The sequence below is a fragment of the Wyeomyia smithii genome, chromosome 3 (genome assembly GCF_029784165.1).
Source record: "Wyeomyia smithii strain HCP4-BCI-WySm-NY-G18 chromosome 3, ASM2978416v1, whole genome shotgun sequence".
Classification (NCBI taxonomy): Eukaryota; Metazoa; Arthropoda; class Insecta; order Diptera; family Culicidae; genus Wyeomyia; species Wyeomyia smithii.
In genome coordinates, this window is record NC_073696.1 from 174,738,897 (window position 1) to 174,756,792 (window position 17,896).

General features: G+C 37.9%; 1 protein-coding gene across 2 annotated transcripts; it reads right to left on the minus strand.

Moving 5' to 3' along the window:
- Positions 1-9,658: 9,658 nt before the first annotated feature.
- Positions 9,659-13,616, minus strand: LOC129727343 (GPALPP motifs-containing protein 1). 2 transcript variants are annotated; one of them, XM_055685087.1, is made up of 3 exons: positions 13,446-13,616; positions 10,277-11,434; positions 9,659-10,222 (listed from the first exon to the last, which is right to left on the minus strand). In XM_055685087.1, exons 2-3 carry the CDS (start codon positions 11,426-11,428, stop codon positions 10,067-10,069), a joined length of 1,308 nt encoding a protein of 435 aa, XP_055541062.1. In that variant the 5' UTR covers positions 11,429-11,434; positions 13,446-13,616; the 3' UTR covers positions 9,659-10,066. The 2 variants fall into 2 exon arrangements, with proteins under 2 accessions (XP_055541062.1, XP_055541063.1); XM_055685088.1 differs by lacking the exon at positions 13,446-13,616 and adding an exon at positions 11,955-12,177.
- Between the last annotated feature and the right edge of the window lie 4,280 nt (positions 13,617-17,896).

Sequence of the window (17,896 nt, forward strand, 5' to 3'; positions counted from 1 at the left end):
AAGCGGTAAGGACTTTAACTGTACTTAATGAAGCATGGTAACTGTTCGTGATAATATCTTCTATCAGTTATTACTGTATTAAATTGAATGACTTAAACTATTGAGCTACAATATTGTATTCAGTATCCCCAAATAGGATAGTGAGCACTATTTGTTCACCACACCTTCAACGGTTGAAGCTCCATCGAAAAACGAAGAGATATCTTCCAGCAAACGCTGTAGTCGCAGGTTTTTTGTCAAACTATGATGGAAGGTAATCAAATTGGTCACAAATCTCTCGGCTTTAGTATTTATATAATTCTTTTTTCTATCTAGTATCTCCGAGCAGAATAAAGTTGAAGTCAACATTGCACGACGACGAAGGCAAAACAGCACCCCTTGCAGCCTGGAAGAATACAAATATGACTACTCACAAAGAGAAATGTGCTACATGGCTGGCAAGTGATGATATCTGCAGGTGAAAAACAAAAATATAATATTTTTTTTGCCAAAAAATAAACAAATCGTCACATACAATCTTTATAATATTCAAAACAATATCACGACTATTCCACGAACGATTATCAGAATATAAATCAATATAAATATACCATTCATGAAATGATACCTGAACAACTGGAAACTACTGCAAAATAACATATTTATACTATTTGAAGAGTAGTTTTAATACAAAATTTTGGAATATCAGTTTACAATATCGTGTATAATATCGGAAAAAATATGTTCGGGAAAATCGCGGTTTTTGAATGGTAACCATACCTAACGCCTAGTTCACCAAATGGTTATTTCTCAGTTTACTATAAACTAGATGGTCAAAACTGAAGCTGATATGGTATGTAAATGGTTATGTGACTTTTTTGACGTAGAACTACGTTTTTCTTTAGCCTACCACATAGGGATGTAAATAGGAAAACTATTAACGAAAAGGGGACGAAATATGTCCCTTTTTAAATGCTTATAAATCGGTTTGTTTTCAACCGATTTCCTTCATTTTTGCAGTAATTGTTTGGAAAATTATACACGCATCCACTCAAATGTAGAAAATTGTTGATTGATTATGCAAACTATTGTACTATTGATAATTGTCAAGCCTTGTTTAAAAGAAAATTACGTCCTCTGATTGGTCGTTATATGATTGCTTCCCAAGCACGGTCGACAGAATCATATACCTTGCAATTGAAAACATGCTGTTTGGCCTATATAAGAGCCTGTTTCAGCCGAAGCCGCTCATAATAGTTCTGGACAGCGACAAGTTGTCAACAGCAGTCGTCCTTCCTTAGCAGCAGCACTAGCCCTGTGGTTGGTCACCACGTCTCAGGAGCAGCGCGGTTCTTCTCAGCGTGTGTCGCCAGACTGCCATTATTCCCCCGTGTTAGGGCAGCATGAAGATCGTCATCACCAAATGCAATTTTGAACAGCAAAATGCCTTTTTTCAAGGCAAATAAACAAGTAATTGAAGGGTGAAAATTTCCTAGCATCAACACAAGCAAACATTCTTCGCGGGATTCTAGCAATCAAATTCTGTTGTAGTTTATTTAGTTTTAGTTTACCCCCACTGTTGGGACAGCACAAAGGCTGCGATCAACATAACCAATTTTGAATAACAAACTGCCCTGTTAGAACGCATTCACAAAGGCAGTTAATTCGAATATGCAGTACTGATATGAAGTCGATTCTATCAATCAGCATTAACAGAATTTCGTCGTCTCCCAGCTGCCAAGTTGCAACATGATGCAACACGCAACAACGAGCAAACGAAATCGCTTGATGTTACAAACCGCAATAAAATACGGGTTAAAACCGTTGCGTGTGTGAGAGCACCATCGGTGTTTATTCGCTGGAAACAAATATCGAATGCGAATTGTGGAATAATTCGTCTAAAGAATATTAGAGAATTAAACAACTGAAAAGAAGGGCGTGGCCTATTACGTAGCACCCTTCGGCTATAAAAGAGTGTTTCTGGGAAAACTAGCTACATTCATTAGTCAGAAGGTGAGCTGGATGGTAGAGGTGGGAAAAATGGTTCACTATAGTGAGCGGATCAGAGCGGTTCCGCTCACTAAGATGAACTAGTTCTTTTTAACAGCTCACTCGCTCTTTTCGTTCCTACATAATTTTTGGTTTTTATCAGTGTAGCTAATTATCAGACACCGCAAGCGAGAGCCAGGTGAAAGCTTTACACCCGATTTGCCAAGCGCAAGGTCGCGCGCAAAATTACAATAGAACTCCCAGAAACAAGCTGCAACCAAACGTCTGCCCTGATATGCATGACTTGCATTTTTCATCACCCAGCCACCAGCCAGCCGCAAGAGCATGCAAAAAAAACAACTTGCAACAGTCCATACACAGGTACACGGGTTGACTAACGCCGAGTACGCACACGAATGGATGTGGAACGAAAAGAACGAAAGAACTGATTCACTGATCTGGCAATCCGCTCGCAGGCTGATCAAAAGATTCAGTTCTTTGAAAGAGCGAAATCTTTCGCTCTCAGAAGAACTGGTTCTTCCGATGACTCTTTTGTTCAGCTCGCAGGCAATCCGCTCGCGATCAGAAGATTTCGATCTTTCAAAGAACTGATTTTCCGATCAGCTCGGGAGCGGGTTGTCTGCATAGATTCAAAAGATCAGTGAACCAGTTCTTTCGCTCTTTTCGTTCCACTTTTCGTTTGCGTCCCGGCGTTAGCCAGCCCGTGTGCTGTGTGTGAACTGTGGCAAGTAGATTTTATTTTTTATTCCCGCGGCGGGTGGATGGTTATGCATAGGAGAGCAGGCAGCCGGCGGTAGCTATTTTCTGGGAGTTCTATTGCAGTGTCGCACGCCGCTTTGCGCTTGGGGTGTAAAACATTCATATGGCTCTCGCTTGCGGTGTCTAATCAACAAAATCGGCTTCAGCTTTTTGCTTGAAGTAAGGGGTGAGTTACCGCTCTTTAAAAAAGAGCGATAGATCACTCACTCAGTTTGAAGAACTAGCTCTTTAGATCAGTTCGTGAGCGGATTGCCCACCTCTACTGGATGGACCGGACCGTCCACAACGTTGACAGCAGTAGAAGCAGATACAGCACTCAGAAGTAACAGCGGGTTGCGCCTGTGGCTGCCTTCAAATTAAATAAACTACTTGCGCTGTGGTTGGTCACCATGTCTCAGTAGCAGCGCGGTTCTTCTCAGCGTGCCTCGCCAGACTGCCATCATTCCCCCACTGTTGGGGCAGCATAAGGATCGTCATCTCTAAATCCAATTTTGAACAGCAAAATGCCTTTTTTCAAGGCAAATAAACAAGTCATTGAAAGTTAATAATTTTTGACAACGTAAGCAAGCATTCTGTGGGATTCCAGCAGTTACATCTGTCGCGGCCGTCTAATTTACAGAAGGTGAAATAGCTTCCACAGTGCATATTGTCCGTGTATCTTAACTCTCCCACTGTTGGGCCAGTACAAAGGTTGCGATCAGCAACCGATTTTGAACAGCAAAATGCCTTTTTGGCGTAGAACTATGTTTTACTTTAACATACCACACAGGGATGCAAACTGAAAAACTGGGACGAAATTTGTCCCTTTTCAAATGCTTGTAGGTCGGTTGGTTTTCAACCGATTTGCTTCATTCTTGCAGCAATCGATTGGAAAATTATACACGCATCTGCCCAAATGCAGAAAAATGTTGTTTGAATCTACGAACTATTGCACTATTGAAAATTGTCAAGCCTTGTTGAAATAAAAATAACGTCCTCTGATTGGTCGCTTGCTTGCTGTGTGTGTATGATATGGTATCATGTGTGTATGTGTGTATGATATGGTATGATGTGTGTATGGTATAATGATATGGTATGATGTGTGTGTGTGTCTATGATATGGTATGATTTGTGTGTGTGTGTGCCGTGTATGGTTTTTAACTCGGCACGATCTGCTAACTGCTGAAACCGGTTCACGAAATTCACAACCCTTCATTAGTAGACATTATAACTCATTACCCAATTTAAAAAATTGGTTTTATCAAAGTTTTATAGCGCTCAATACAGCCAAAAAAGCGCTATAAAACTATGATAAAAACAGTTGTGTTACTAGGGTAATGAAACACTCAATGCATTTGTTAATAGTGTACGTAGTTCTACGTCATTTATGCGGTCGTGTCTTGGATACAACCTCCTACTTTTTTATAAATGGTTAAGATACTATACGGGAAACAATTCGTGTATGGTATTTGTTTATGTGGGAAGTCAATCAGGTTTTTATCATGAAATCAATGATTTCAGTGGTTTTTACAACGTAATTTGTGCAGGCCTAGGACAGGACGTGACAAGTAGCTTCGAGTTATTCGCGACTACGAAGTTGAAAGAGATTTTAAAGGCTGTTCGCACCAAAGCGAACTTTCATATGCAACTGTCAGAATGTGTGTGATGACAAAAGCAAAAATATTTCGTTCCTTCTTTTTCTCATATTTACAAAAACCAAACAAATATCAGCACCTTCGTAGTCGCGAACTCTTTTCGTTCAAAACTGCCCTCATGAAACATTGTGAGTTTTCGGCACAACGCTTGCTTGTGTTTCCAAAAATGTTTAATAAAGAAAATATCAATATCAAGGATTTTCCAAGTTCTAGATTTTAATTTTAATTAATTCATTTGAAAATGCTAGCTTATTAACCCTCTAGTGCCCAAATTAATTTTTAGACGAACTTCGAAAAAATCACTATGAAGCTTTATAAACATTTTTAAAGGTCTTATTGAAGCTTTTTAGAGGTTCAACTGGAGACCGTCTTAAGGCGGCACTGGGTACTAGAGGGTTGAATCTTCAATTGATTTAAAGATATATGTTAAATTTATTTGAATTAGTCATAATTTTAACTCATTTCGGATTCCTCTTGCTTTTCATGAAATAAATCTGCTATTATTCATTACTAGCTGACCCGGCAAACTTCGTCCCGCCTTTTTGAGTGTTTAATTTAATAATTTTAAACATTTCCAATTCATTGATTTCTTGCGATTTGTTTATATCGTTTGAAATGATTGGTTTTATCGGAATAACAACATCCTCGACTTTTGGCTTCTGTACATCGGAATAGAGTTCCGGAAATATATTGGGAGTACTTCAGTTATTTCCGTTGTTTTCCAGAAACTGAAAGTGGCCATCTTCGAATTCAAAATGGTGTCCAGGGTCAATGCTTGGCTTCTTTACATCATTTTGATTACGGACATATCCATATGTAGTAGTATTCGGTTATTTTCGGCTGTTTCCCAGAAGTTGCCATTTTACAATTCAAACTGGTGTCTAAGGTCAATTTTCAGCTCCTTGCATCATTCTGGACCCGGTGATACTCATATTGGGTGGTATTTGGTCACTTCAGGCTATTTTTAAGAAATCGTAATTCGCCATCTTGGATTTTAAAATGGCATTTGGAGACAATTTCTGGCCCCTGAGCGTCATTCTGGTTTGAGAAACACCCATATTGGATGTTATTTGGTCATTTTCGACTGTTTTTCAGAAACCGGATGTCACCATCTTCGAATTCAAAATGGTGTCTGTGGTCGATTCTAGCTCTTGTGTATCATTCTGGTTCCGAAGATACTCGAAGATATTGTATGGAATCGGCCATTTTTGGCCGTTTTTTAGAAACCGGAAGTTGCCATCTTACAATTCATAATGGTGTCTGAGGTCAATTTTTAGCTCCTTGCATCATTCTGGTTCCTGAGATACTCATATTGGGTGGTATTTGGTCACTTTTAGCTGTTTTCCGGACACCGGAGGTCGCCATCTTACAATTCAAAATGTTGTCTGAGATCGATTTGTGGCTATGTGCATCATAACAATTCCGGAAATACTTATATTGGGTGGTATTTGGCTGGGAGGGAGAAACAGATACGAAGCTGTGTGAGTGTCAAAATGAACGAGAATGAAATGTCATTGACTGTCAATTTGAACCAAGGAAAAAAAGCATTTTTTTGCGAAGAGTATTGTTATAACTGAGAGGTATCGCGTTGCTCGAAAAAATATTAATCGCAAACAGTTTTTGTATTCATTGTCGTTTTACAAAATATTTTGGTTTGTTTTTACGTAAAATAATAAATTTCATAAGCTTTGAGTAATAATCATGCTAGCGTACTTTGATTAATAAACTTACGCTTCTCATGATTTAAGGTTTTGGTTACAATTTCGAACACACTTCATCAAGGTCGAACTCAAAACTCTGAAAAAACTTTTTTGCAACGGCAAATTAAAAAAAACACAGACTCGGAAAATTAGTCTGTAATATTTGCACATTCAGTATTCCTCGTTTGAGTCATGCATGCGTTACAGCAAGAAGATAGTTACACGCTATCAGAAAACGACGCATGTGCGTGTTCTCTGTATTGAGTGTAGTATTCGTTAGCAATACTCAGAGGGAGAGATATGCGAAGAGAGTGTTGTGAGTCAAACGAACATGTCAAAATTCGAGCCAAACGAACAAAAAAGGTAACACATTGAGCCAAACGAACATGTCAAAATTCGAGCCAACGAACAAAAAAGGTAACACATTGAAAGGTATTGCAATAAGGTTCAATAAAGAACATATTTATTTTTACACGTTTTTCATGTTCTATTGCTAAAACATGAATTGAGAATGCTCCAAAGTTGCTTCATCACAATGATTTTTAACTGGTGGTTCACAAAACCTTTGTACGGTCTACAGAATAATGATGAAAGTATATAAAATTAAACATAAACATAAAGTTTACTTAACTTAAACCATCATAGGAACCTTTCTCGGCCCCTAATACCCCTACGTACAAATTTTCACGTCGATCGGTTCAGTAGTTTCCGAGCCTATATGGATCAGACAGACAGACCGGACTGCATTTTTATAGGTATGGATACGTAGTTTCAAAAACATGAATAACATTTCGAATGTTGATTTTTATAGAAATAACACAGTCTAGTGTAGGGATGTAACGGATATCCGCATCCGCATCCGCATGAAAATTGACATCCGCATCAACATCTGCATCCGTAATCACGCTACCATAAACATAAAATTTAACACCTCCACGGTTTTTGTGATACACTTTATTATTCCCCAGGACTTCCACCGTCACCATCAGCTATACGAGACGAAATAAAAAGTTAGTCAACATTGCGCTTTGAGAAGAGATCTGGCACCTCTGATATGTGAAACCTAGTTGCCAAGTCAGCGGTTTTTTCATCGCTTATCTCTCCCTCTGAGGATCTCTAGTATTCGTTTCTCCCTCCCAGGTATTTGGTAATTTGCCTCTATTATTCAGAAACCGTAAGTCGCCATCTTGGATTTCAAAATGGCATTTAGAAATGATTTTTGGACTCTGAGCGTCGATCTGGTTAAAGAAACACTCATATTGGGAGGTATTTTGTCATTTTTGGCTGTTTTCCAGACACCGGAAGTCGCCACCTTACAATTCAAAATGTCTGAGGTCGATTTGTTGCTTCAGTGCATCATAACAATCCCGGAAATACAGATATTGGGTGGTATTTGGTAATTTGCAGCTGTTTTTCAAAAACTGGAAGTTTCCATCTTGGATTTCAAAATGGCATTTGGAAACAATTTCTGGCCTTTGAGCGTCGATCTGGTTAAAGAAACGCTCATATTGGGTGGTATTTGGTCATTCTCGGCTGTTTTCCAAACACCGGAAGACGCCATCTTACAATTCAAAATGTTGTCTGAGGTCGATTTGTGGCTTCAGTGCGTCATAACAATTCCGGAAATACCAATATTGGGTGGTATTTGGTCATTTGCCGCTGTTTTTCAGAAACCGGGAATCGCCATCTTGAATTTCAAAACGGCATTTGGAGACAATTTCTGGCCCCTGAGCGTCATTCTGGTTTAAGAAACACCCATATTGAGTGTTATTTAGTCATTTTCGGCTGTTTTACAGATACCGGAGTTCGCCATCTTACAATTCAAAATGTTGAGGTCGATTTGTGGCTTCAGTGCATCAGAACAATCCCGGAAATTCGCATGTTGGGTGGTATTTGGTCATTTGCCGCTGTTTTTCTGAAACCGGAAGTTGCCATCTTGTATTTCGAAATGGTATTTGGAGACATGCCAGTAGAAGGAAGGATGTTGAAACATTATGGACATGTTTGTTACACCTAAAAACATCCACCTGCCAAATTTGGTTCTATTTACTTGGTTAGTTCTCGAGATGTGCAGAATTTTGTGTTTCATTTGTATGGAACCCCTCCCTTCCAGAAGGGGATGTTCTAATGTTGATTTTTATAGAAATTACACAGTCTAGTGTAGGGATGTAACGGATATCCGCATCCGCATCCGCATGAAAATTGACATCCGCATCAACATCTGCATCCGTAATCACATATCCGCATCCGCATCATACCATGCGGATGTTGAAAAAAAAATCGCGCTTCATAAAATATTGCAGAAAAACTTTCCTTGGTGTATTTACTGCTCGCCCAAATAACTTTTGCACTGGGGAGGGGCATGGTTATGTGAAAAAAGCAAAATACAACACAAGGGATGCTACGGATATCCGCATCCGCGAATGCGGAACATCCGCATGAAAATTGACATTCGCATCAACATCTGCATCCGTAATCACATATCCGCATCCGCATCTGCAGATGTCTGAAAAATCACATCCGTAACATCCCTGGTCTAGTGTATGAAAAAGTTTCGAAAAGTTGTTGAACGAAACACAGTTCATCCACTTGGTATGCAGAAACAGTGTCAACCAAAAATATCGAAAGTTTTTGCAGCACGGCCAACCATACCGACCAATAGTAAAACGAGTAAAACTTAACAGTGCGCTAAATAAAATCGACCAATCAGAGAGAGTTTTCACTTTGACAGAACTTTGGGTGATTTTTGGTTTCTCTTGCCACATTCTGTCCATAGGTTCTAGTCATCTTTGCTCGCAGACTAAAGGCCCAAACACAATGGATACGTTTGCGTTGCGTTGACGTTAATTTGACAGAAAATGTATGGGCTAACTGTCAAATTGCCGCAAAAGCAGCCGCAACGTATCCATTGTGTTTAGGCCTTAACGCCTGTATTGCACTCTTAGTCTTAAGCCTATATTACACTCTTTGACCAAGCGTCAAATATTTGGTTTTTTTTTGACAGATAGTCACTCTCCAATTTTAACATGGGGCAAACAACAACCATGATGCCAAATGAATTTGACCATTAAGTCAGAAGGTCAAATATTTGACCATTAGACAAAGAGTGTACTACAGGCTTTAGACCAATGGTCAAATATTTGACCTTCTGACATAATGGTCAAATTTATTTGACATCATGATTTTTGTTCGCCCGTGTTTGCCTTATGTAAAAATTGGAGAGTGACAAACAATTATCTTTGACCAAATTTTTATCTTTTTATTTGACGCTTGGTCATAGAGTGTATTAAGCCTGTAGTACACTCTTTGTCTAATGGTCAAATTTTTGACCTTCTGACATAATGGTTAAATTTATTTGACATCATGGTTGTTGTTTGCCCCATGTTAAAATCGGACAGTGACAAATAATTATCTTTGACCAAATTTTTATCTGTCAAAAAGAGACAAATATTTGACGCTCGGTCAAAGAGTGTACTACAGGCTTTAGAGCCTACAGATATAACACATTGACAACATTTTTTATAAAATTTCCGTTCGGATGAAAACATTAGGTTACGCAAGTAACAATAAACATCATTTCCACGCCACTTCTTTTATTTCGACAGCAGTACTAGTGTACCTGCATATTACAAATTTGGTACCACAAAAATTCATGAGACTACGGAGTTGGAAATTTGAAATGATTGTTTTTTAGGTGAGTTTCAGTATTGCATCTGTTAGTATTTGCCCGCCCCATCGATTCGACCAAAATCTAACACAACCATTTCAATTGCGTGGGTTTACAAAAATAACATTGAAAATCTAACTACAATTAAATGTATGTATCACTATATAGATAGATATCATCACTAAAAACTTAAACGAGAGAAGTGGATTCATCTGAGGTTGTTCAAGTCTTACTGTAAGTTCAAACAGGCTGTATTAAAAACCTTAACCTTAAATAACGTAGAAATATTTAAAAATTCAATTGAACAAAAAAATTGTCTACAAAAATTTTGATGCTCCGCTTGAAAAACGTGTTTCAAGCAACTTTGCTTTTTTGAAAATGGCTTTCTTTTGTGCTTCATCGAAACGATTAGCATGCAAATCGATGTTACGGTCAAAAGGCCTTCGTACTGCCTCCGAATTGTTTTGCTTTTTCTAGAACGATAAAAATTATTTGAGAAGAACTATAAAGTTTTTTATGGAGCTAACCTTTGTTTTCTCTAGTTTCTGCTGATGAGTATCCAACAGTGATTTATCACGTTTATGTTTTTTATGCTTTTTGATCATTTCTTCTTGCTGTTTATCACGCTCAGCAGTTTTCCGGCGTGTTTGGTCTTCGTGCATGCAAACAGCATTTTTTGATGAGCCATGACTTAGTTTTTTACGTTCTTTATCATTGGGGGTGTCTGTCCAAACTGACCGGTCACCAATTTCTAGCTTTTCACGGGTTCTAAATTGTCTTGCTCCCAGACCCATATCACTAACCTTTCGAATATCTGGCAACTGTAGCATCCAGTCTTCACGTGTTGTGATAGGTTGATCTGTTGGTTCATCAAGGCGTTTAAGTTTTAACTCCAGCGCACGTTGCTCCAATTCCACGTTAGATTTAGAGTTAGATGTTCCTGGCATAGGACCTATAATATCATCCTCGTCATGTGTTTCTTCCTCTGAGAAAGGTGATAGATCCGATTCAGAATTTTCAGAAGCTGTATTTATCTTCAAATGAGCTGGTAATACCGGACCAATAATATTAAATTTATCCGATTGTGAGTTTTCTCTGACTTCAGCTGAATAAAGTTGCGAATGCGCTGGTCTGTCGTCATCTGTATTCTTATCTCTTGTGATACATTCTTTATTGAGCAACGCAGGTGGAAGAGCAGGCCCAAAACAAATGTCAGATAGATCATTTTTTTCTAAGTGATGCTCCTGCGACAACAGTGATAAAATGGACACGCCGGAATCCGTTTGTTTTACGGTATCGGATTGTTTCATTGATGATCTGAGTTCTTGATTTTTATGTATCATATTTGGTACTGTTTTGAGGCTTGATTTCTCCTCTCGTCTGCTACGGTTTTGTTTTGTTTTGGACCTTGACCTAGATCTATTCCGTGGTATATCTGCTTTAGTTTGTTGACGATTTTCTCTACTTCGACTTCTATGTCTACTTTTCCGTTTCTTTTGTCGATCATCTCTGTCACGTTCTCGATCACCAAGTGAACGGCTACGGTGACCGTGAGGACTTCTTGAATGTTTTGACAACGTAGATACTGAACATTTGCTGGTGTTTTTAGGTTTGTATCGTGTACTAGTAGTTTTGAAACGTATCCCTGAGTCAGAATCGGATGTGTCAGTATCTGACATATTTCACTGCAAAATAGTTTATTAACATTTAATTTATTGCGAAAAAATGCGATATTCATATTTCTTATAGAGATGTTTAAAAGAATAGACAATAGACTAATGTGTACCACGATGAAAGATGTATCGCACAATTGCCACTAGTTTGTTTCATGCATTGTTCTGAGCGGCTATACATTGAAAAATAAACACTAAGAACACGTTCTTAGTGTTAATTTTTCATGCAAAACTGCGGAAATCTTTTTAAATGGCAAACCACAAGACAATTCTGACAAGTGATCGAAGGAACTACGAATCGAACTTTGCATAAGGATAGAAGGATTCATGTTGTCGAACTTATTTGTCAAGCTGCATATTGATTGAGAGGATGAGTGATTCTTATCTTTAAATTGGACCATCGTCGCGACCATAGCAGTTTTTAAAGGCATAACTCTAGTCAACTTTTCATATAAAATTCTTATAGTTGCGCTTCACAATGTAACAAAGTATATGATAAAACATTTTAACGAAAACAAATATCATAATGTACCTCTTGGTGGTTTAAGATCAAACATCTATTCACGGTTATGCAAAATAATAGATTTGCAAATAAGCCGTACTCTCACATTATAACTCTTGCCTTCGCAACGCAGATAGCATTGATGCGATGACTTTCTCATAAACCATTGCGGCTATGCTCACTGCAAAAAGTTTCGCAGCCTTGCGAAGGGTATCATGGCTATAAGAAAAGGACACAGACCTTATTTTATGCATCGATTTATTATTTGGAAACAGTTGGCTAGCCATAATATTAAATAAATGCCATATTCACTACTGTTACACATTGAACGTTTTTAAGGCTTTTGACCAGCTATACTTAATCGATTTGCTAACACCGGCAGACGGTATATTCTTTATAGACTGTTTTACGCTGCTTTGCCATACGATTGATCGGAAGCATTTGGAAACAACATCTTGGTAGTTGGACGATTTCGAAACGGCTGCAAGGATATCTTCGGTGTCTTGCCGATATCGTCCTTTTGTTAGGTTTTGCACCAGACATCGAACTGGCCACCTCGGCAAATTATTAAGATGATAAAGAATTGTCTTTTCTGAGTGGTCCTGAGTGCATATTGAGTTGTCACTACCCGGCAGAGGAAGATTGAAAACATGTTTAAGGTGTATAAAAACAGGTGAATACAGATTACGAAAATTATCTATCTGTGGACGAACGATGTTGTCAACTTTTTCTTTATTCTCGCCAAAAATCATTCGGAAATCTCCGGCATAGCTGAGGTTGGATATCGAGCGGTATAATTCAAACTCTGTGAACTTTTCAGGTAACAGAAGTAAGGCGGCATGAACAGCTGCTTTAAGATTATTTTCAATTGCATTTTGTATCTTTGAGCCTGAAGCCGTTTTTATAATCTCAACTGGCTTATGCAGTCTTCCTGCCAAATATAAACTTGTCCAGTCATTTAAATCTTCTAAAAGGTCCTTTGTTGTAACAACACCATACTTGATTATGACATCTTCTTCCGGAATGGGAATCAAAGTATTAAAAAACACTTTTGCACCAACTGTCTCCTGATACTTGGCAATGAAATTGCTACCCAAATACTGCAGAGCTGAATAATGCTCCGGATTCCGTTCCATGTTACTAGAGTGCCATCGGTGTGCATTATCGACAGTATAAATGAGATCAATCATATTTTTCTTTTTATCAATCACATTATATCCAAGTTGCTGTTTGACACCAGAGCCGTAAGCAAAACAAAATGTAAAATTGGGTGGAAACCGAGATAATATACGATAGAACATTGGTGCAGTATTTCCTTTCGTCAACATCGTAGTTTATTGCAAATGTTGGCACATTATAACATTTTGGCTGTATAAATTTTATTACAAGAGCTATTCGTCAGAGATTAAGGGTGCTGCTCTACGCGTGAAACGAGAAGTGTCAAACATAACGAATGTTATTTGTAGACACGAAGGATATAATCGATAATCTCATGAAAAGTAAGAACAACAAAAAACTTACCACCAAAACAATCTTTTTATGTTATCAAAATTCCAAATACGATACTAATGAAGTGCTAAATGTAGAAATAAACGTTTCTATTACAGGTAAACGTCAAACAATGTTTTGTTGAGAATTTTTCGATTTTAAGGTTATACTCTTGTAACGTTCGTTACTTTCGTTACATTTTTATTATGCTTAATATAGTTCATGAGCAGAGCTACCAGATATTTTTGAAAAATGCCTGGAACTGCTCGAAAAACCTGCTTGAAATTTGAAAAAAAAAAATTGACCGTGATTCGTAAAAATTTCGCCCTCGCAGGTATGAGTCTGCGAAAATCACACATTTTGAGAAAGTCAAATTTGTGCAAATTTCTGCGAATCAAGAAAAATCTGTTCACGGACACTAAAAAATAGTGTTTGCAGAGAAATTTGCACATCTGGTATCCCTGTCTAAAGGTTGTATCATAGACCTTCCTACACTGTAAATAAATGCCACGATTACTTCGAGTGCTTTTGCACTTGACTCGATTTGTCACGTCACACTGCAAATTAAAGTTTATTGTTGATTTCACAATGATTAAAACTCTCCAATGAAATGATCTTACGTTGAAAACTGTTCAATGAAAATCACCATCATATTATAATGAATATCTCTTGTATTTGCACCACTGTTTAAATCAATTGAATTACAGCTGCAATTCTAATTGACGAACGTCAAAAACATGAAATGAAACAAAACTAGTGACGGTGGCGAAAGACGCATGCAGCACATTTTTCCTAGAGATTAAAAATTAGTTTGAAAGTAAGTTTTATTGAATCTTTGATAATTAAACAATAATAAAACAACTCTTTTACAGATCCTTAAATCCATTGCACCGACACATTGACAAAGGTCGTTTTGTAATCAAATTGAAAACCTAGAATAAAATAAAATTGAAAATTCTAAAATAAACAGAAACCTTTTGAATTTACTGCGAGTAGCTGATAATATCCAGATGACCAACATTCCGTATCTCAAACATAAGCATATCAGAAAAGATGAACATAACAACAGAAAATCAAGCGATTTGCTGTTGATTTCATCGTTTTTTGCATTAACATGTTTCGAAGGATTTTTTTTTACTTTGAAATGTTAGGCAAGTAGTGCGAATTCAATAGCAAATCACTTCACTTAGACAAGAAATTTTTTTACAGTGTAGAAACGTGTGTAATACCCCGTTCACACTACACCGCATATCACCTGATTTCAGGCGATTCGTGCTATCGAGGCCATATCACCATCCATATTACCTGATATCCCATACAATCGAGCTGTCAACGGATATCACCTCGGCTACAAGCTATCGCGGATATCATGTTCGAAGACCAATAATAACCACATTTCAAGCAGTTGGCAACACGGCCAACAGACATTTGACGCAACCCTACAAACTTCGAACTTCGCGTTGCATGCGAGCGAAAAGGAAGGAAATATTTTTGCTATTTTCATCCCGCACATGTTGACAATTGCATATGAGAGTTCGCGTTGGTGCGAGCCAACTCGCTGACATTTCTATCCTAATCCCATTGCTCTTGTTGTCTTGTTTTAGCTTTGACCTGTTTTTGTTTTCTTCTCTTTTCAATTTCCAAAGCAAATGTCAAATCATATCAGCTCACTCTTATGCGAACGCTCGAGTTGATATCCGATATCATCTGGCGATATCAGGTGATATCCGGCGTAGTCTGAACAAGGCATAACGGTTTGACCAAAAACTTGGCGCGGGGTGAGGAAGCGTTTTTTCACTATGGAGGGTTGGAAGCATCACTATGCAACAGCGAATAACTTTTTCGTGCTTGTTGATATTGTGATTTCAGAGATAAATTAGAATTTTGCGCTCTAACTGACAACCGAAAATGACAATCTCAGACAGCACCGATAAAAATACGACTCAAGAACTTGTTTGTCAAAGCGTATGCGTTCTTAACTTACTTCAATTGAAATTAAATAGCATTGACTTAAAGCCGCCTTGATTCCTTGCACTCGACTATGCAGCAGAGCCGCATTGGTATGGTTTGCAATCAGAATGTTCTACGAATAAACTAGTTATAACCCATTATTTCAGCGGTTCTCAACCTGGGGTACGTGAAAGCTTTCAGGGGGTACGCGAAAGAAAAATCAGTAATGGCGGATAAAGCAATTTTTCTTATAATACTTCATTTGTTGTTCAAACTTGCTTTTGAAATATGAGCATAGTAATCGAACAAACCATAATTCAATTTGAAACCTGAATTAGACTACCACAACATGATCTACCACTACTCTCTCCCACTCTGCCAGAATATTCCAAGTCAGGGGGTACAATTGATTTGAAAAATATCGCCAAGAGGTACTCGAATAAAAAAAGGTTGAAAACCGCTGCATTATTCGATGTTGCTTAGGCAGTATGCAATATAACATAGTTTTCGTTGACTGGTGAATGACCGCCGTTTAAAACCTCAACAAAAAAATGTGCCAATGAGATATATGGGAAGAAAACCTCTGAATTTCGTTCAGAGATTTAGAGGTACGGCTTAAAAGTTTCGTCTTCTCGAAAGAAGTCACTATTCTAAATTTCAGCACAATCGGACTTCGGGAAGTCGTGCGGGTAAAATTATACTTTTTTACCAATGAAAAAATGTTCGATAGCAAAAAAATTTGTGATGCCAAATTTCTTAGAGATGCAATAAACGTTTAAATCAAGCGTTTTTTTGTAAGATTTGGACCACTAATGGTCGCAGTGGTGATCTTTTGTGGTAAAATAAAATATTTATATATTTTTCAGCTGGGAAAATCTCTCAGCTTTAATATATTTTTACCCTTGAGGACATTTTTAGAAAAACCGAAGCTTCTGAGCCCTACCGCTAAACGAAATTCGAAGGCCTAGTTTCCCCATAACTTCTGTTGGTTCCAGTTCGAGAATTCCTATGCTTCAGAAAGTCTTATTTTTTTGAAAATTTGTTTCCTGAGATAACATAAATGTTTTCCAGAACCGCGAAAGTGTACAGTAGAGATGGTCGGGTATGGGAAATTTGTTACCCGTACCCGACCCGTACACGGCTCATCGAGAATTTTTAAACCCGTACCCGACCCGAACCCGAAGTCAGGTTTGTTTAAAATACCCGTACCCGACCCGAACCCGAAAAAATTTTTTTTCAGCTACCCGTACCCGATCCGTACCCGAAAGGAAAATGCCCTGAAATTGCCGGTACTGACCCGTACCCGACCCGTTTAGGATAGATTTTTTTTTTATTTTTTATTTTTTTAAATACCTGGTTACCTCGCACATTTCATGCACTAATTGTCATATGTGGTTTCTCGAGATGATGGCCGGAGTAAGGCTAGAACTGAGTGTTCATGTGAACGAATGTTAATGAACCCAGAGTTCCAGGCGATGTATTGGTTCACCTAGAATCCAGCGTAGCATCTATCACTGAGTACGTCCGCTCGTCTGTTGTAGAAAAATTTGACCATTTTATAACGCAGCGAAATATCTATTCATAACTGTGTACGGAGAATTCGGGCTCCATTTTTCCTGTTAGTTACCTCATAATAAAATTGATCAGGGGTTTCAATTATTCATTTTGTATGCATACGTATGATTCATATGAACTGTTGAAATTTTTATTTTGTTTTCGAGAGATTAATAAAAATTCAATAGAATTTTTTTGAAAGATTCATTCAACATTCAAACGTGATGAAGTGTATAGTTCGAAATTGTTACCAAACGATTTTTTTGATTTTTTTTTGATACCCGAGTAATAATTACAAAAGCGTCGCTTCATAAAACAAAAGTTGGTTAAGCAATTTCTCAAATTTCAAAAGAAAGCCGGCTTCAACCGTAAATCCAGAAAGCTCAAGTTCAATAACCGAAATGCGCTGGCAGGATTATTACTGAAAGTTTATGAAATTTATTATTTCACGTAAAAATAAACCAAAATATTTTGTATAATCACACTAAATACAAAAAGTGCTTGCGTTGAATATTTTTTCAAGTAAGACAATACTTTCAAGTTATTACAATACCTGCTACTAAAAGATGCTTTTTTTCTACTGGTTCAAATTGACAGCTCATTCTGGTTCATTTGACACTCCCACAGCTCGTATCCGTTTCTCCCTCCGAGACCAAAACTATGCTAAAATACCGAGGCTTGGCAAGTTAATAATTAAATTCTCATAATGCACGGAAATCGAGTTACCCGTACCCGACGAGTTGAGAATTTTTCAAACCCGTACCCGACCCGAGCCCGAAGCCTTGGTTTTTAAATTACCCGTACCCGACCCGAACCCGAAAAATATTTTTTGGCGTTACCCGAAACCCGACCCGAACCCGTCGGATACGGGTCGAGTACGGGTATCGGGTAAAAATACCCGTACCCGACCATCTCTAGTGTACAGCGCATTGTTTCTATGTCTGTTTCATGTATCTTCAAAATTGAGCTTTATAGACATA

Excerpts from the sequence above, each read along its gene's own strand:
- LOC129727343 (XM_055685087.1), bottom strand. The coding sequence starts at position 11,428 with ATGTCAGATACTGACACATCCGATTCTGACTCAGGGATACGTTTCAAA. Across the intron at positions 10,223-10,276 it reads AGAAACTAGAGAAAACAAAG|AAAAAGCAAAACAATTCGGA; the intron begins GTTAGCTCCATA and ends TTATCGTTCTAG.